Here is a 20,293-nt window from a genome sequence, read left to right as displayed (position 1 = left end):
GTACCCTTTAATTTGTAATCATCACACAAAAGACGCATAACACCTTTTCATGAATTGTCCTGTGTTACATATTATTTCTCAAGCAATCGGTGTTGGTGATGTTGTTAATTTCTATCACTGTCACATTAATAATCAATACTCAAGTTTTGTGGAAACATTTTTTTTTTTTAGGACTCTGTTCCCTTAAGTCTTTTCTAAAGACCACTTTTATTTGGTGGAATTTGTGATTTAGTAGAAATAAATTTATATTTGAAAACATTATAGTAGATGTAAATAAAGTTACACAAGCTATTTTGAGTTTACTTTTCTTATAGGTTACTCTTAAGTATAAAGATTTAGATAATAAAGACATTAATTAATTCATTGCATGGACACCATGATCTTAGTAATTGTAATAATAATAATTTTTGGCATAAGCCACTAAATAATTTTACTAAGATCAATTTTGACAATTCTAAACGAGATGATAAAAATGCAGCTATAGGCTTCAACATTAGAGATCATGAAGGTAAAGTATTGTTATTAGGTGCCGAACCTCGCGATCAAGTTAATGTTCTTTTCGCTGAAACTCTTGCCCTTAGAGAAAGCATTTTGCAGCAAAACTTTGAGTTTTAACCTTTTAGCTATTGAAGGAGATAATCTTTGTGTTATTCTATTCGTGGAATAACGTGGAAGGTACCTTTGGAAATTTCTTTTTTAATCGCAGATATTAGGGTCGAACTTTTTTTTTTACAATTAAAAGTGAAGTTTACTCATTGTTTTCGTGAGGCCAATAAAATAGCTGACTTTATGCCCAATTTGGGGCATTCATGTTCCTCTTCTTCGAGGTGGGTTGAAAGTCATTAGCTTTCACTCTCCTCCCTCATCCGAAAGGATGAGATATGTTGGTCCTACTCGAGAGAATCAACCTAGTTTATCGGTTTTATTTAAATAAGGATCCGAGCTAAGATGAAATCGCAAGACAAAACAAGAGTAACAAGTTTATCGGTTTTCAACAATCGGCCTTAGTTCGCTTCCAAATGGTCCTATCCTTTCTAGTTAATAAATCAAGACAAACCTAGGACTAAAAGTGAGTCTTGTGGTCGGCCAAGATAGTCCAAGGGGGTTGTTTTATCATTTTCAAATGAAGATCAAATGTCGCTTTCAAGGAAGGTCCAAATGTCGCTTTCACTCTTACATTTGTGTAAGGCTTGTGTAAGGGCTTTGGGGGCTGCTCTCAAAGGATTATTTCAGCTGGAATATTGACCAAGGAAGGCTCCAATTTTGTGTTCTCTAGGTAGCTCTTATGTCCCTATTGTTGTAAGACTCATGTAAGACCTAGAGAAGAACATTTGGATTGTTCTTGTTGTTGAGGTACACAGCTGCCTAGGGCTGGTTGTCCTCTTTTTCCTTTTGTTTTTTGCTCATCTTTTGCTAATTCTTAGATGTAAATTGGATGGTTAGGATTAGAAGGACTTGGGCTATATATAAAGCCAAGTTCCCAAGTGTAATATTCAGAATTGATGAAGTTAAAAGAAAGAAAGAAACCAAGTGTTTTCTTCAAAAAAATCTCTTCTTTGCTTTGTGCTTGAAGAGCTCCATTGCTTTGTGCTTGGGGTTGGTAATTCATTTGCTTGTGTGCTTTGAATTATCGAGGCTAGTCCTATTGCTTTGTGTTCGGGTCTAGTCATATCACCAAACCGTCCTCTAAGGACACGCCTAAACAACCAGTTTGTTTCATGCAAACTTAGGCTCGTTACTTTAGTAGAAAAAGTGTCATTGACATCGGTTATTTTGCCCCATTTACATCGGTTTTGTGGCGATGTTTTTGGGGGCGACGTATATAGTATTTTTAACCTTAACATCGGTTGTAAAACCGATGTTAATAAACTCTTATTACATCGGTTCCTATGTAAAACCGATGTTAATAGCATCATATTTACATCGGTTTTGGTCCAAAACCGATGTAAATATCACCTTATTTACATCAGTTCTAGACAAAACCGATGTAAATATTAACATCGTTTATTTTCTGAAACTGATGTAAAAAGTTCGATTAATTCATTTGGGCAAAATTGTTTCATTAATTTACCTGCCATAATTAAATGCTCCATAATATACAGCAGCTGACCACAAATAACCTAGGAAACTACGGGTTCCAACAATTCAAACAAAAAGCATCTTTTATACAAAAAAATATCATATTACAATTCCGTCTACCCTACAATCTCCTACGACACAAAACGTGAAATGTTTTCAATTACAATTTAGTTTCTAACGACATCTAAACCAATTTTATTATTACATTAGATGTTTTTTAAACAATAAAGCGACCAAAGCTCTCGGACCTCGTTAATTTGTGCTGTTGTCATTTCTTTTTCTGTACCTGAAAACACACAACAAAAAAAAATAGAGGATAATGGTTAAAAAAAATGCAAATGGTATAAGAAATTAAAAATTGCTTGACATAATAGATCGAGATATCTTTTCTACGTCGTCCTATGATGATGCGTGGTATACGGTAATATCATACATCCACTTCATAACATAATAACCACACTCATGACTCTCTAGGCGTTTAGGCAGAATGCATAATAATCATACATGATACATCCAGTGATAATTGAAGCGGATTAATAACACAGCATAAAACTAGTCATGCTGGATACATTTACACATAAATGTCAAATTATAAGTCCTTAAAAACTTTATTAAACTTGATTTCAAGTAGCTTGAGGCCAAGAGGCGCTGCCTATTTAAAATGAAACTGAAAAGGAAGGTACTCTAAGTTACATACTCGAACACGTAAAGTAAAGAGCAAATGCACAAAAGTGATACAGTTCACAGGCTATCAGACAGCTCCCTATAAACATCCAATGGAATATCAATATTCTATTATATTTCAATGACATGAACAGTCAAAGAACAATATTGTACTGAACTGACGAAATGACATCAGTCACAAAAAGAGAAAATCCACAAGGTAACAAGGACTACATGAATGGGCAATCAGCTATGACTTATGAAAAAGCAAATGCATCTAATCTTATTAAAAGAAGTCCAGAAATGTTAAAAGTGACCTACAAATCACGTCTGCAGTATCACTGGCATAAATTTGATTGCTCGACCAACAGTCCAAGAACATGTAGTTGATTTCATTCGTTCGGCTAACTCCAAAGTGTACCATATACGGAGTATGGAGTATGTGATATCCCACATTATTGAGAAGTTCCCATTATTAATTTATCTTCACTTTAATAGCTAAACTAGTTGACAAACTGTATTTTAAATGCATATTTTTTTTACCTTTGTCACTGATTCCTAACAATACGGTGACTAAGGTAAAGAAAGTAAAAGCCAACTGAATGCATGCTACATGACTAGGATCATTTTTTTGCTAAGCTTATTCAGAAACAACGCATGTACCCAGCTAAAGACTACTCTCTCACCTTCAGCTAGTTGTTTACCTTTTTGTTCTGGGTACTATCTTAATGAAATATAAATAACTAGTTCAATGAGAGGGGGTATGTGTTGAAGAGAAATACCTTCACAGCATGCAAACTTGCAAAGATACCACCAGGCTGCCCATAGTTGCAGGAAAGCTGTCGGAATAAAGAACAATATCGAACCCCCCCCCCATAGCTGGAGTACCTTCAAAGTTCCGAAATATATGCTTGAAAGGATGTTCAAGATGTTACGACAAATCATAACTCCGAAATAACTCTACAAGCATATGCATGGTATAAACTGACAGTCAGCGACGAGTAAGAATTCAACAATCCCGCGGTTATTAGTTAGGTTCAAGTGGACACTACTAGCCATAATCAAATACCTCAAGGACATTTTTCCTTCTGAAGCGCAATCGCCCATCACAGATCTCATGCTTGAAGGCAATTAAAGGATCAATTGAGCTATCCCAAAATTTGCAGGACCCTGCAAAAAAAATATTTCACATGTAACAGGAACTTGTAAGCTTTAAGTGGAAAGATGCTTGAAACAAGAAGAAGCATTTATAAAAATAATGACAAAAGATTATTTGTGCAATAACCTACCATCAACTAAGCCCTAATCCTATTTTAAGCATCATGTGATCATAATCCTCCATTTTTATTTAATCTTTAGAGATGCTTAAGAGTATAATCAGAGTACTTGTTAGTTTGATATGCCAATGCTACGTTATATGCATTATTTGTGTGTACAATTGTACATAAACAGTATATTGCAACACTATCACATACCACCGCGCTTACTTAAACTACTATGTCAGACAGCCTATGAGAGCGTATCACAAAACGAATGTTCCGTGTTCGTATCGAATTAGGCAACCATAACTCAGAAACCGTCACACCACTGCATTTCTAAGCTAAACAATAACAAATTCATTGCTCACAATCTCATATACAATCAAAGTGATCAAACAACACAAATCAAAATTCAACGAAAACCTAAAATAATCAACATCAAAAATAACTCAATCTTATAAAATCAAATTAAATAACAAATTAAATCACCTCAGAAAGATAAGGAGAATCAACGCCATTAGAAGTAAGAGAATCAATCGAAAGATTAGAATGAGCAAGCCTATAAGATCGCCGGCGATCATCATGACCGTAAATCGCGAGCTCATCTTCATAACCATCATCATCGCCGTCATTGTGTACATCGAGTGCCATCATATTTAGGTTTTCTTCAAATTCGCAATTGAACATAATTAATTTTTTTTGCTTGTAGAGATGAAATTGCAGCGTTGAACCTGTGGTCTTGGCCGGCCTGGTGTGAAGAAGAGGGCGCCGACAGGTTGTGCGTGAGGTTTCCGTGAAGGGCGACTACAGGTTGTGAGAGTTTTGCATAGGGTTTCTGTGAAAATTAGAGAAGGCAACTTAAGGGTTAATTTTGCTTATTACGTGTTCTTATGTAAACCATATGTAATTTTGTAACATCGGTTCATTAATTAAATGATGCAATATAAAAATTTTCTACTCCCTCCTATTCTATATATTCTTCCCTATTTCCTAAAACGGATTATTCAGGTTTTCTTCCCCTTTTTTATTTTGGAAACTTTTACTCTTATTTTATTCATTTCTCTCTCCTATCACCAAACCCCACCCAACTCTTTTACTCATATTTTATTACTTTCCTTAATATTTTGGCCCCACCATTTCTTATTTAACTCATAATTATTCATCCTTCTCTCCTACTATCAAACCCCACCCAACTTTTTACTCTTATTTTATTATTCTCCTTAATTCTCGTGCCCCCAAACAAAGGGAAGAATACATAGAATTGGAGGGAGTATTTAAATAGACATTGGTTTCATCATAATCGATGCAACATAAAATAAATTAACATCGGTTTTCAAATAATTGATGCTAACAACTGATGTAACTGATAAAAATAAAATGATTAAGATCATTTTTTTTTTTTAAAATCGATGTTAATAACTTTATTATTAGTGATTACATCGTTTTTATTAATAACTGATGTAATTAGGGCGATGTCAATGACACTTTTTCTACTAGTAGGTTTCACTCCAGATATGTTGGTCCTACTCGAGGGAATCAACCTAGTTTTCTTTCCTAATAAAAAAAATATATACTCCCTCCGTCTCGTGTCAATTGTTGTCCTTTGGTTTTGGCACAAAGATCAAGGAAAGAGGAGGGAGTGAATAATTAGATGACAAATGGAACAAATTGAGTGTGAATGATCAAATTGCTCATCAAATGCAATCCTAAAATAGAAAGGACAACAATTGAGTGAGATACTCCAAAATAGAAAAGGATAACAAATGACCGGAACGGAGGATGTAGTAGAGTTATAAAGGTAAGGCATAAACCATGGACGCGGTGACGAGTAAAAACTTGTGTAATTTTAAGGATTTCATCTCAATCCATAAGTCAAAACAAAACAGCCCTCAATTCTCCCATAATCTTAGAAAACAAATAAAGTACATACAGCTCTGACCATAATCATTCCCTTAATTCCCCTATATAAACCCCCTCTACCCTTACTAATAAAGTCATTATTTTTATCACTAATAATCAAAATGAGGCATTTCCTCCTACACTTGTTCATAATTCTTTGTACCATATTAACTCCAAAGGGAATAAAAGCTTTCGTTAGAAGCAACATTGGAGAAATGCCGACAATAGAGTATGAGGCAATCTACCAATTCGGAGACTCTCTTTCGGACACCGGGAACATAATACGGGAAAGGAATGGACATGGGCTTAGCTATGCAAGGCTTCCCTATGGCCGAACTTTTTTTCATCGCGCTACCGGACGTTGCTCAGACGGCCTTCTAATGGTGGATTACTTTGGTATTCTCCTTGCCTTGCATAAACTCTACATCATATATTTCCTCTATTTTGTTTTTTTTTTCTTCTTCTTCTTCTTCTTCTACAGTTGTGTTGTCATTATTCATTACATAAAATTGTATTTATGGGTACATAACTAATGAAAGTGACTATATATAAGAGTAACACCATTCCTAAGTTCTTCTCGTATTCATTACTTTTTTTTATAGCAGCGTTTATTTTAGAAGAATATGGGCATATTAGTTGGCTTACAAAGTTACACTGTACATGATATTGACATTTTACCTTGTGAGAAAATTGTGAGACGGTTCTATTGAGTAAAATAATAACCCACTTATTAGCAGCAATAAATGAATTATGAATAGTGTTTTTTTTTTTATCAAAGTAGAGACGTTTCACGGTATAAGCATCAAAATTCACACATGGTCCGTCACGTTTGATACTCTAACTAAAGTTTTTCCAATTGTCATGTTTGATACTCGTATGATATATAGCAATGTTCTTCCACTTGCCCCTTTTGAACCCTATACTAGCAAGAGGAAGCAACTTCCGTTATGGAGCTAATTTCGCGGTGGCTGGTGCGACTGCTCTGGACCCCACAACTTTGGCTGCCGTCAACGTCACCTCGCCGGTCACCTTGAGTTCCTTGTCTACTCAAATACACTGGTTCAAGTCACATCTCACCTCAGTCTGTCATAGTCCTTCAGGTACATCAAAACGTCAATTGAAGCATTATTACAAGTACTACGCTTTTGTCGTGCAATCAATTCTGCATGCCAAACTAGCTCAAATCTTGTTAATTTTGTTATTTAATTACTACTATCACGTTAATGGATTAATTTCTCATATAAAACCCTCTAATAAAATTTACTCATATTTTTAGGTTTAATGTCTCAAAATGTAAGAATGCCTTATATAACAAGACAAAGAATTAGTCACTCCGTCCCGATCATTTGTTTACCTATTTTATTTTGGATGTCTTACTCAATTGTTTACCTTTTATTTTCGGGATGTCTTTGATGGGCAATTTGATCATCCACTTTCAATTTGGTCCATTTGTCATTCAATAACTTGCCCCCCCTGCACTTTTCTTGGTTTTTGTGTCAAAACCAAAGCCCAAAGGTAAACGAATGACCTAACTTTACGTTCATTAAAAACTGGGAATGCATTACTTATTCTTACGCCTCAAAAGGTAAGGTTCAGGGGCTCCAAAAGGTGGTCTTCATTAATTGTTGTCAAAGTAACTTTTACAGAGTATATTACTCCGTATATAAGAATGAAGAGAATATTATAAGCAAGAAACACGATCTGCGGAAGCATAACGTACGTTGTGCTAAACAAACCTGGACTCATATTTAATTGCATTGGAACAATAAAATTCCTTGATTCTATAATAACTTCAATCCCAAGAATTGTGATTGCTTGCAGATTGCAAAAGAAGAGTAGAAAAGTCACTAGTGCTCATGGGAGAAATAGGTGGTAATGACTACAATTTTGCCTTTTTTCAAAATAGAACTATGCGAGAAGTCTATGCTTTAGTTCCTCAAGTTGTACAAGCTATTAAAGATTCAGTCCAGGTAAGTAATTTCAATAGCATAACAATTCAAATGTAACGAATATCATTGACAGGGACGACTAGCAATCCGGGCCCGACTTTTTGATTTTGATCTAAGTAGCTGTTTCATCTCGAGTAAACCTTTTATAGCTAATTTTACGTTATAAGGATTACAAATTTAAACTTTTTTCGAATATTGAATTATGAATTAAATTTTACACAATTTACACAAAGAAGTCATTTTATAATGCCTTTAATGCGATGTGATTAAAAAATTAAGCAAATAATATTAATAACAAGAAATTTCTTGTAAGACAGTATTAGAGTAACTTGCAATCTATCATTTTACAAAGGAAAATAAAAGATTAATAGCTCACTACAATATTAACATCTTTCCCTATGTACCAAAAAAAAAAAAAAAATATTAACATCTTTCCCTTAATTAAAAGAATTGCTTACAAAATCACAATAATAATAAATGGATGCTTGTTAAGAGTATGAAACTGGGAAAAAATTGGAATTTTAAAAAAATGAAGCTACAAAGGGAGACAATTTAATAAAGTACACTATATTAGAAAAAAATAGAATCTTAAGAAATGAAGCTACAAGGAGTTGAACACCTGACACCTAGGATTAACAAATATTTCCAATAAAGCCTTATCACCTCAACCAAACACATTACATGCTTCCTGTTGATAGGGCTTATCGCACACCTAATCAAAAATATTAATTTTAGGCTAGGCTAACAATAAATGAATGTAGTTAAAGAAGTAGGAGTCGGACAGGGAGACGGAAGCTGCCATATTAGTTATCATGGAATGAATTCTATCAAGGTTGGTTCAATTGTTTGAGTTTGGTTGGTAAATTAAAAGCGATTAACAAAATGATTAAAAACACTAACAAGATGGAATCTAGGGGATAGATTTGAAATGTAAATTAGCATAAGGTCATTGTCAAATAATGGGTACATGAAATCGATAATTGTCTTGGTCAATGGCACATGCCTCTCGGTTTATTGTCAACCTTAAAACAGGTCTTAGAGGCTTTCGATCTTACTAGGTCGTCCCACTATTGATGCTTACTCTTATTCCCATGCATCCCGACTTTTGATTTTAGGACGGAATTAAACAAGTATAATCAAATGACTTTTTTTTTTTTTTTTTGCTAAAATGTAATTATAATCAAATGACTTTGGCCACAAATCAAAGATTATCATTTGAAACAAGCAAAGAATAGGGACAATAACAGTGACAATACAAACCCGATTCTAACAAGATGAAGAATGCTAATTTAACATGTTAATCCCATCACCCTAAAATAATTAAACTACTCACACACTATAAAATGTAAACTAACGACTAAAAAATATGTAAACAATTGCATAATTAAGAGACGATAAACTAGGAATTGAAGTAACAAGAATAGATCAAAGTAGAGAAAATGAGAAATACCCAAATGAAACTTGAATGTAAGAACTAGAAAATAGAAGAAAAAAAATGCTTGAATAAAACCCAATTCGAAATGTAAACAAATGAACTAGAAGTTTATGTAAATTATTGGAAATGAAAAGCTAATGTTTATAAACCCTAAGAACAATGGGAAATTGACGGAATGTGAGATGCCTTAGTCGAAATCAAGGGCTGCAATTTATAGAAACACGCAAGAACATCAACCGTCGGAGTCGCCGCCTATTAAATATATAAGTCATAATATGAACCCTAAGATCTTGAATTATATGATTATCACAAATGTAATTTTATTTTAATAATATTAGAATAAACCTCCGGACAACATGATGATAATAAGTTTTGTTGAATAATAAACCCTTAGTTGAGAAATGAGGTTTCTCTCCCTTTGCCTATAAACCTTTAATGTATGTGTTTGTAATGTTTTTGTGATGATCTTTGTGATGGACAAAGATCACTATTTATAGGTAGAGAGAGGACCAAATTTCATAACATACAACATAATATTAACCTTCCATCAAGGTTTAATTGAGAGTGAAACTTACTCTTTGATGTGTAACCCTTTATGTTTATTAGCAAATTAATATGAAACATATGTTTTGAATTGAACATGTTCATTATTTACAGAAGAAACATCTCTTACTAATGACCATAAAATGAGTAAGACTAATAACATCTTATGTCATGAATTACATAGATGTTTTCTTACAGTCGCCCACTTGGTCATTAGGAAGATACTTTAGTATTTTCATATTAAAATCATAAGGCGCGCATGATATGCTAAAGTTTCTTAATTGGTTATCATAAATGTCTTGGATAATCTAGCGATCAATGGGAGTCATGGCGTGTACATGTTATTTTGCAACATGCTTACTTCCATGTACTACTACATTAATAACTTTCATATCTAGACCATAAGTAAGAGTATCATAATGGTCACATAATGTCTTGTATAAAAGACTTATTCAGTTTTATTTATCTAATACTTGAGGTGTACACATTAGAAAACAGAAAAGGCAGTTGTAAACGTTATATATAGAGCTCAATAATTGTCGTGCATAAATAGAAATCAAATGGCATAATATGAAAAAATTAGGAACTATTTGTAAGACCCATACTCTCAGTGTGTTTCTGAAACGTTGGTGCAGGTAGTCCTTTCGTAAATATGTCTGCCACTTGTAAATTTGTACTTATTGATTCGACGATAATTTTCTTTAGTTTAACATCTTGCTTTAGTAATAGGTATTTAAGGTCCATGTGTTTTGAACCTTTGGTTATCCTATCATGCTTTGAGAAAAATGTTGCAGCTTCATTGTCACAGTAGATAAGTAGTGGCTTAGAGATAAAACTTAAAGCACCAAACCGTGAGACAAAATTACGCAACCAAGTTCCTTGAATTGAAACCTCATAACATGCCACATATTCAACCATCATGGTGGATCCGAAAAGCAACTCGGATTTTTGACTTCTCCATGATATTGCACCTCCACATAAGAGATACACATAGCCAAGAGTGCAAATCCTAGTGTCGGGACATCCAAAGAAGATCTGAATCGAATAACCAGTCACCTGTGGATGACTTGATTTTCTATAGGTGAGCATGTAGTTTCTTGTTCCCTTTAAATATCGCAGATACTTTCTTTGCGGCTTTCCAATGAGCAATTCTGGGTTGCTTTGAAATCTACCCAACATGCCAACAAGTGTGGCGATATCGTGTCTAGTACGGACTGTGCATACATCAAACTCCCCACAAGAGATGCATAAGGATACTTTGCCATTTCTTCTCGTTCCATAGGAGTCTTTGGGCACTGCTCAAGAACAAGTTTGTCTCCTTTATGCAGTGGCACAGGACTAGAGGAACAAGTCGTCATGCCAAATCTCTCAAGTACTTTGTCAATATATGCTTTCTGAGACAATCCTAAAATTCCTTGTGATCTATCACGGAATATTTCTATTCCTATCACAAAAGAAGCCTCACCCATATCTTTCATTTCAAAGTTTGTAGAGAAATAATCCTTAGTTTTACGTAATAAACCAAGGTCGCTACTGGCTAATAAAATGTCATCAACATACAAAACCAAAAATATGAACTTACTCCCACTGAATTTGAGATAAATGCAAGGGTCAACAACGTTTTCAGTGAAACCGAAAGCAGTTATGGTTTCATGAAACTTTAAATACCATTGCCTCGAAGCTTGTTTCAATCCATATATTGATTTCTTATGTTTGCAGACCATGTCTTCCTGACCTTCAATTATGAAGCCTTCAGGTTGACGCATGTAGACTTCTTCTTCTAAGTCTCCATTTAAAAAGGCGGTTTTTACATCCATTTGATGTAATTCTAAGTCATAATGAGCTACTAATGCTATGATAATTCTTAGAGAATCTTTTCTTGAAACAGGAGCAAAAGTCTCATTATAGTCAATGCCTTCTTTCTGATTAAAACCTTTGAAAACAAGTCGAGCTTTACGTTCAATTTTTCCGTTGGAGTCACGTTTGGTCTTAAAGACCCATTTACATCTGACGGCTTTATGGCCCGGAGGCAATTGAACGATTTCCCATACTTAATTTCTCTCCATAGATTTTAATTCATCTTTCATGGCATAAATCCATTTATAAGAATTAACATCCTTAATAGCTTGTGAATAAGAAATCGGGTCTTGAGTCCCTTGAGATTCTATTAGATAAAGCTCATAATCATCAGGAATAGCCGATCTCCGTTGTCGTTGAGATCTTCTTAACGGCGGTTCTTGTGGTGCTTTATCATCATTATGATTGTTGAAAGTCTCATTATGAAGTTGATGATCAATTATTTGGTTTTCCTCATCATTGTGAATGGGTTCAATAATAGGAGGATTTCCAATATCATTTGAAATTAAGGGTATAAGGATTGGTACCCGTATTTCTTGAATGATCACTTCTTGTTGTTTAGTACTCCCACTGATTTCACCATTCTCATAGAATCTGGCGTTACCGGTTTCAACAATTCTCGTACTATGGTTAGGACAATAAAACCTATATCCTTTGGATTTTTCAGGATAACCAATAAAGTGACCACTGATTGTCTTTAAATCCAATTTCTTTTCATGTGGATTGTAAATTCTAGCTTCAGCTGGGCAACCCCATATTTGGAGATGTCTTAAACTAGGTTTTCATCCTTTCCAAAGTTCAAATGGCGTCTTTGGAACGGACTTACTTGGAACTCTATTTAAGATATAAACCGTTGTTCGTAACGCATCCATCCATAATGATATAGGCAAGTTAGCATGACTCATCATGGATCTAACCATTTTCATATATGTACGATTTCGCCTTTCAGCTACACCGTTCTGCCATGGTGAACCAGGCGTTGTGTATTGAGCAACAATTCCAAGTTTTTGGAGAAGTTTAGCAAAAGGTCCAGGATGTTGTCCTGTTTCGTCATACCTTCCATAAAATTCACCACCTCTATCAGATCTAATGATTTTCACTTTCTTTTCTAATTGTCTTTCAACCTCGGTAATGTATGCTTGTACAGCATCTACAGATTGAGATTTTTCATGCAATAGATAAAGATAACAATAACGTGAATAATCATCGATAAAAGTAATGAAATATTTTTCTCCTCCGAAAGTTGGAACATCAAATGGTCCACAAATATCTTTATGTATAATTTCAAGAAGTTGAGTACTTCTTGTGGCTCCTTTCTTTGTATTTTTCCTTTAATACAATCAACACAAGCTGTAATGTCAGTAAAATTAATGTCCGGTAGAACGTCATCTTTTACTAAACGTTTTATTCTTTCGCTAGATATATGACCTAGTTTTTTATGCCACACGAAGTAAATGTCATTTATGGATGACTTGCGTTTTGTTTCTTTATTATGCAAGGTGAGACAAATTTCAGCTTCAATATGTTTAAGATGAAGTTTATAAAATCCATCTATTAATATTCCACCTATTAATATTCCACAACCAATAAGGTTAGAATTTTCAAACAAACTGAAATTTTTATTGCCTATTTCAAATGAATATCCAAACTTATCAAGTGCGCTTACAGAAATTAAATTACGAGAAATAGACGGAACATAAAGAGTTTGACATAAGTCTAACTGGTAACCGATATCTAAAATTAGACGAAAAGTTCCAACAGCTTTAACTGGAGCTTTATCTTTATTTCCCATAAAAATAAAATTCTCACTTGAATTTGTGGTTTGGATCGTAATGAATCCCTGCATAGAATTCGAAATATGAACATTAGCACCGGTGTCAATCCACCAAGTAGAAGAAGATACATTAGTAAGATTTGATTCGAAATAACTTACGAAACCCATTGGGTTACCTTTCTTTTCAAACCATGCTTTACGTTTAGCACAATCCGCCTGGAAATGTCCAGGTTTCTTGCAGAATTTGCAAACATCATCTTTCTTTTTCTTCTTTAATGGTTGATTAACATCATCATATTTAGGTGCTGCTCTCTTACGGGATGAATTATTCTTTTTCCCAACTCCTTGAACGAAATGAGCAACTTTAATCCCTTGCGAGCCTTGCCTAGACTCCTCTTGAACCAATTTATTAGTTAATTCATTTAGGCTCCACTTTTCCGTAATAGTGTTGTAATGAATTTTGAAAGGTTCATAATGAGAAGGTAAGCTAGTTAAGATAAATTGAACTAGAAAAGCATCATCCATAGTCAATCCCAAATTCTTAAGTTTGGCCGCAAGATTTATCATTTCAATGACATGAGCACTCATTGTGCGAGAACCATCAAACTTCATGGTTACAAGATCTGCCATAAGTTTCCCAGCAAGGGATTTGTCTGCAGTCTTAAACTGATCTTCAATGGCTTGTAAGTATTCTTTTGCCCTCTCAGTTTTAGGTAGGGATGTCTTGATGTTCGTGTCAATTACCATTCGCATAAACATCATGCTAAGTCTGTTAGAACGATCCCAATCAAGGTGGAGTTTATTTTCCTCAACAAGATACTCTTATCGCTTAATGGTGCAGGGCTTATCTGTAATAAGAGCCTTGTCCAGTTCGAGTACTCCTAAGGAAAATTCAACTTGCTCTTTCCATTCTGAGTAGTTAGTTCCATTAAGTTTGATTATAGACGTAGCATATGAATTAAAAGTTGACGATACATTAACTGCAAACGGGATACAATAATTTAGTCATAAAACAACACATACAATTAAATTATATAATTTTAGGTTCTCCTGTGGGTAGTCACCTAATATTGCATATAGACTTGATACTGTTTAATGGTTATCATAACAAACATAATTATAATAGAATAATTTTTTTCTTAATTATTACTCAAATATATATAAATACTATTTGTCTGTGGACAAATAATATGTATTCTTGCATTTGACCAATATTTATTATTCACTTAAGATGAGAAAAGAAAAATGTAGGTTAATATGTTACATTTACCATTTCTTCGTATAAAATATATAGTTATCTCGTATAACATACTAATACATTAAAAGTACATTATTTTAATGTCATAAAAAATTATTGTCAAAGTAAACATATTATTTATCAATGTTAATGTTAAAAATTACAAAAACATAAAATAATATTTATAACGACATAAACAACGATAATAATAAAATGGATTAAACATTAGTAATAGTCGACATTATTAAAATGTTACTAAAAACATTTTAATCTAGATAATATCATTTTAATTATTATTAATGTAATCATGATAATAAAGTCGTTTTCAAACTTAAAATTGCGGAATTTAAATAATTATATGTTAACAAAAATAGAGTTAATAATGGATCTATTATTCATACTATATCAATTTATATAAATCCTTTTAATGGATAATCATGCATTCTAAACAACGCTCTAATACCAAATATTAAATATATAAGTCATAACATGAACCCTAAGATCTTGAATTACATGATTATCAAAAATGTAATTTTATTTTAATAATATTAGAACAAACCTCCGGACAACATGATGATAATACGTTTTGTTGAATAATAAACCCTTAGTTGAGAAATGAGGTTTCTCTCCCTTTGCCTATAAACCTTTAATGTATGTGTTTGTAATGTTTTTGTGATGATCTTTGTGATGGACAAAGATCACTATTTATAGGTAGAGAGAGGACCAAATTTCATAACATACAACATAATATTAACCTTCCATCAAGGTTTAATTGAGAGTGAAACTTATTCTTTGATGTGTAACCCTTTATGTTTATTAGCAAATTAATATGAAACATATGTTTTGAATTATAACATGTTCATTATTTACAAAAGAAACATCTCTTACTAATGACCATAAAATGAGTAAGACTAATAACATCTTATGTCATGAATTACATAGATGTTTTCTTACACCGCCAACCACCCGAGGTCAGCCACATCGATCGGGGTAGTGGCTTGGTGGCACGAGACCTGGTACTTTGCTTCTACACACACGAGAACACCACTCCATGGGCTCGGGGTTAGAGACCCCGATATGGGTCGTGAACAAGGCACAAATTCAGCACATTTCTGTCTTTATAACGGGTTAACTTGACCCCAAGTGGTAGGGGTCGTAAGCCTGGGGTCACGAGCGGTATTTGACGACGCGTAGTAAAACCGTCATAGCTTATTCATTTGAGCTCGGAACGACTTGAAACCACTTTCTCTTGAATTGGGACTTGTATATGAACTTGACACATCATCTTTACCTCTAATACTCGTAGCTTAGCTTCATTTTACTCGTGATTCTTCGTACTATAGAAAAATGACGGGAAAACCACTTCCAATCCCACGAATGACATAAAAGCACGAGAATACCCTACAAGGCGATATTACCTCATAAAATCGCTCCCAATAGCAGATATTAAATATAAAACCGAGCTAAATAAGGGAGGTTGTGGAGTGTTGGTAGGGTAGGTGGTGGCGGAGAGGGGGCTGTTAATGAGGTTGGTGGTGGTCGAGTGTTAGAGAGGAAGAAGGGTAGGTGGTTGACGTCGGCGTAGTGGCAACGAGAATGGCAATAGTGGGGTGGTCGTGGCTGAGGTGGGTCCGATGACGAGGAGGTGCAGTGGTGGGTGGTCGTGTGTCGTGGTGGTGTCGTATGTTGGTGAGTGAGGAATCTAGGAGAGTGTTTTTTATTTTGGTTTTTATTTTGTTAGGATGAGAGGAATGAAATTTGAGATGATAGAGAGAGAGAGAGAGAGAGAGAGAGAGAGAGAGAGAGAGAGAGAGAGAGAGAGAGAGAGAGAGAGAGATAAAGAGCTGTGAGAATGAGAGAATGAGAGTGATCTGATCATTTTACGATTTATTATTATAACTTTTAAATAACTTATTTTAATTTGCTTGAATTTGTAAAGTAAAATTAAACGACATTTGAGGATAGTTTAAATTTATCTAATTATATTTATAACTTGTGTAGAATAAAATATTTCTAATCTCTTTTTAAGGAAAATTTTTACTTAATCACAATGAAATATGAGCACTGAACTCTACTCCTAAGTCGTAATGTACATATACAAATTTGAAAACTGTATTATGGGTATAAACTATAACCATATCATGGACTTAGTTTTATGACCCGATATACATTATAACTACATCATGGACTTATTTTTATGAACCTCTTTGGTAAAATGTGGAATGCTTTTCACAAAATTAGAGTGCAAAAGCATAATATAACCATATTTTGTTGACATGTTTAACTAACATATTTACATGCCATGATTTGTTAAAAGTTTTTATAATAAATTGTTTTCGATTAACAAATCGTTATCCTTTTTTGTAAAATTACAAGCAAAGACGTGAGCAAATTATTGCTAAAGATAACGTTTGAATTTAGTTTTCACAAGGACAAAAAGATCATTTTTTTTAGTTTATTCTAATCTACTAATAAAGGTTGCTTTTTGTACAATAGGAAATTATGCCCCAATCTATTATTTCAATATTCCATCGACCAACTTACAAAATATCATATTTGTTATTCAAATAATGCAAAAACCCTCAACATGTTATGACCAATTTGTCGTTTATCATATAAGTCCTAACTCTATGTATGCTTTTTCTTTGATAACATGTTCAACTTATTTTTTTACAGGAGATAAATGAGATTTCGAAGGTAGAGGTTATTTTTTTTTTGAGTGGACCAACTTTTGGAGGAGAGAGGTTACTTTTGGGGAACTTGGACATTTTAGGTGTGTATTAGAGTCTAGGAGGAGAGTATCAATGATGGGTTTAGGGGTTGTTTAAGAGGGAATACAGATGACTGTGGTGCATTTAATGGTTAATTTTATTATATGTTTAGTGAGGTGGAAGTAGGGAGGGTGGGTTTGGAGTTGGAGGTATTTCGGGAGAGTAATGATTAGAAAAGAGGTAGCTTGTTGACAATATAACATTTGAATAAAAAGAACCGATTAAAATACTAAATGAGGCAAAACATTTATAAAACATTAGAAATTAAACATATTGAAAAAAGGAAGCAAAAACCATCGAAATATCATATATATATATATATATATATATATATATATATATATATATATATATATATATATATATATAAACATAATTTTGATTTATATTATAAAAAAAAGTTGGATAATTATCGCCAATTGATTTAGTACATGTGCCTCGTACATGTCACCATCCTAGCTAGTTAATAATTGATTGCCGGAAATGCAGAAGTGCCTTAAATAAGCGAACTCTATTATTTTGTAGCGTTAAGGGTTCTAAAACAATTATGATAGGTCGAAAAATAGAATTTAGATCAACCTCATTGGTCATATATATCCAGCATATATTGAAAGAATCAAAAATCAATTTCGTCCCAACATATATTCCAATTATAATATGGCTTGCTTAATTATAGGAAGTAACTATGGTGGAAGTAAATATATAATGTGTATTAATTTCATGATATTTGCGTGCTTTTGTCTAACAATATCACCTTCGGGTAAGTGTAGGAAATAATTAAGCTCGGGGCAATGAACATTGTGGTTCCAGGAAACTTTCCTATTGGTTGTGTGCCAATTTACTTAGATCAATTTAAAACAAATGATACCTCAAAGTACGATGAGCTTAATTGCCTCAAAGAATATAACGAATTCTCGAGACTACACAATGCACGTTTGATTGAGGCCATCCAAGACTTACAAGACCAGTACCCAAGAGTCACTATCGCCTACGCAGATTACTACTCTGCCCTGAAATGGGTCGTAACTAGTGCTCCCGCTTTAGGTATCTTCTGATCACAGTTTCCATATTTGTCATTACTATCTTGTCTATTTATCTACTCACATTTGTGTTGAAATTCAATGCTTCGTGATCATTGCTTCACTGGGACTCAAAATAAAATTACATATTTCGTCTATGTTCTAATTAAGTTAGTTATAAAAGTAATGGTCTTACTAATACATTTACTTAGACAATATATGCAACGAAAGAAAGGTCAAACTCATATGCTATAAAACATCCTACAAAACTAAAAGGCGCGTGATACGATTTAAGTTTGATATACCATTAAAATTTAAAGTTAGCTTTTTCTTTGATTACTTGGCTCCACCTTTTTCAGTATTATGTGGTGAGATGCAAAAAAGATTATATTGATTTTATTTACCGCTATAATAGGAATTGTTTTTCTAAAAGTAACAATGTTGTGAGCTGTTAAATAATGGCTATACTATGATCCCATTTGACATCGGGACTTCCTCTAATCTCCTTGAAACATGGACGTTGAATGTAGGGTTCGGAAAAGATGGATGGAAGAAAGCATGTTGTGCACAGGACGTTGCATGTTGTACGAACCCATCGAAGCGAGTGAATTGGGATGGAATCCATATGACTCAGGCCGGAAATAAATACGTGGCTGAATGGCTATTAAGGCATTTTGTGCCAATACTTCAACAACGACCCAGACAACAACATGTTCATGGCTAGGATTTATATTATAACTAGATTATTTCTTATTTAGCATATTGTTGTTCAGTAAAAATTATTATTGAATTTATTCTATATAGTAAATGAATCACAACAAAAGTAGATTTGCGGGTAATTTCCAAATCAAATTTTCTATTAATTTCACAAGTAGTCTTGGGTCGAGGAAAACAGTACAAACCTTAAAGTAATAAGGGTCGATCCAACACTGTGTTCAAAACCATCACAAAACCTCGTTTCCTCCCAAATCAACATAGTTTGGAAAATCTCAAAAGATATTTTTAGGACATAGCGTTTTAGTTAAAAACTTCTCTATGAAAAAAGATACAAAAATTTAATTCTTCCTTAATCCATGAAAGCAAGGCAGAATACGATATTCAGGGCTTGAACCACTCCGAATAGAAGCAGTTACATCTGCGCCACTGTGAATATGTGGTGTTGCGCTGCTCCCTTTTCCGAGTTCCAGACAGGACAACATCATCAAACAACTCGTTTCTTCTCTCATTTTTATTATGACAAGAGATCGTACATGGTTACCTGTTTATTAATACATTAATACTTTTATCTGCATTAGTTGCCCGAGGATATTATTGTGCGAGCGTCCGTATCTTTTTCCCTCATCGGTTCTTTATCTGCCATTGTCGGAGGTGTTTCGATATCTACTAATGTCACATTAAATAATGCAACATTAGAATAATTTAATAACCATAGTCCCACTTATCATCCTCTGATTGCTTACATTTGAACATATTGCCTAAAAGCGGATATAGTTTTTGAGAAAGTGCTTACCAATTAAGAAATGAATCCCCCAAATTTGAAACATTGAATTGATTCCAAAACTTTACAAATTAATAAGCATAGTCCAACTTATTTTCCATGTATGATTTTTTTTTATGGTTGGCGAGCCTCATTAGTAGCCTAATACATTAAACTAACCTCCCGATAATCGACATATTCTAAACTGATACTGATGACATGTCCTTGACTCGGTCCTCTTAAGTCGTCTTGCGTCACCATGTCTCTAGGCTGTAATGTTCGATTGACCTGGGGACTTGTGGACAAGGGAAGTTCATCCACGCAATGTTTC

The 20,293-nt window shown here is 33.8% G+C and overlaps 1 protein-coding gene and 1 long non-coding RNA gene across 3 annotated transcripts; one reads left to right on the top strand and one right to left on the bottom strand.

The window, feature by feature from the left end:
* Window positions 1-2,143: 2,143 nt before the first annotated feature.
* On the bottom strand, window positions 2,144-4,929 carry LOC141591156 (uncharacterized). 2 transcript variants are annotated; one of them, XR_012520696.1, is made up of 4 exons: window positions 4,491-4,928; window positions 3,812-3,912; window positions 3,525-3,702; window positions 2,144-2,365 (listed from the first exon to the last, which is right to left on the bottom strand). It is a non-coding gene; the product is annotated as an uncharacterized LOC141591156 (long non-coding RNA). The 2 variants fall into 2 exon arrangements; XR_012520695.1 differs by having other exon boundaries at window positions 3,525-3,912; window positions 4,491-4,929.
* Window positions 4,930-5,868: 939 nt separating this feature from the next.
* Window positions 5,869-19,313, top strand: LOC141591155 (acetylajmalan esterase-like). The gene is made up of 5 exons (XM_074411558.1): window positions 5,869-6,296; window positions 6,788-7,000; window positions 7,722-7,870; window positions 18,237-18,510; window positions 19,016-19,313. The coding sequence occupies exons 1-5, from the start codon at window positions 6,023-6,025 to the stop codon at window positions 19,207-19,209; spliced, it is 1,104 nt and encodes a 367-aa protein (XP_074267659.1). The 5' UTR covers window positions 5,869-6,022; the 3' UTR covers window positions 19,210-19,313.
* Window positions 19,314-20,293: the final 980 nt, after the last annotated feature.

The sequence above is a fragment of the Silene latifolia genome, chromosome 7 (genome assembly GCF_048544455.1).
Source record: "Silene latifolia isolate original U9 population chromosome 7, ASM4854445v1, whole genome shotgun sequence".
Lineage (NCBI taxonomy): Eukaryota > Viridiplantae > Streptophyta > Magnoliopsida > Caryophyllales > Caryophyllaceae > Silene > Silene latifolia.
Note: the sequence above shows the minus strand (reverse complement) of the source record. Positions and strands in the feature narration are given on the sequence as shown.

Coding starts and splice junctions, on each gene's coding strand:
- LOC141591155 (XM_074411558.1), top strand. CDS start 6,023: ATGAGGCATTTCCTCCTACACTTGTTCATAATTCTTTGTACCATATTA. Junction 7,871..18,236: donor CTATTAAAGATTCAGTCCAG/GTAAGTAATTTC, acceptor GGGTAAGTGTAG/GAAATAATTAAGCTCGGGGC. Junction 18,511..19,015: donor AACTAGTGCTCCCGCTTTAG/GTATCTTCTGAT, acceptor CGTTGAATGTAG/GGTTCGGAAAAGATGGATGG.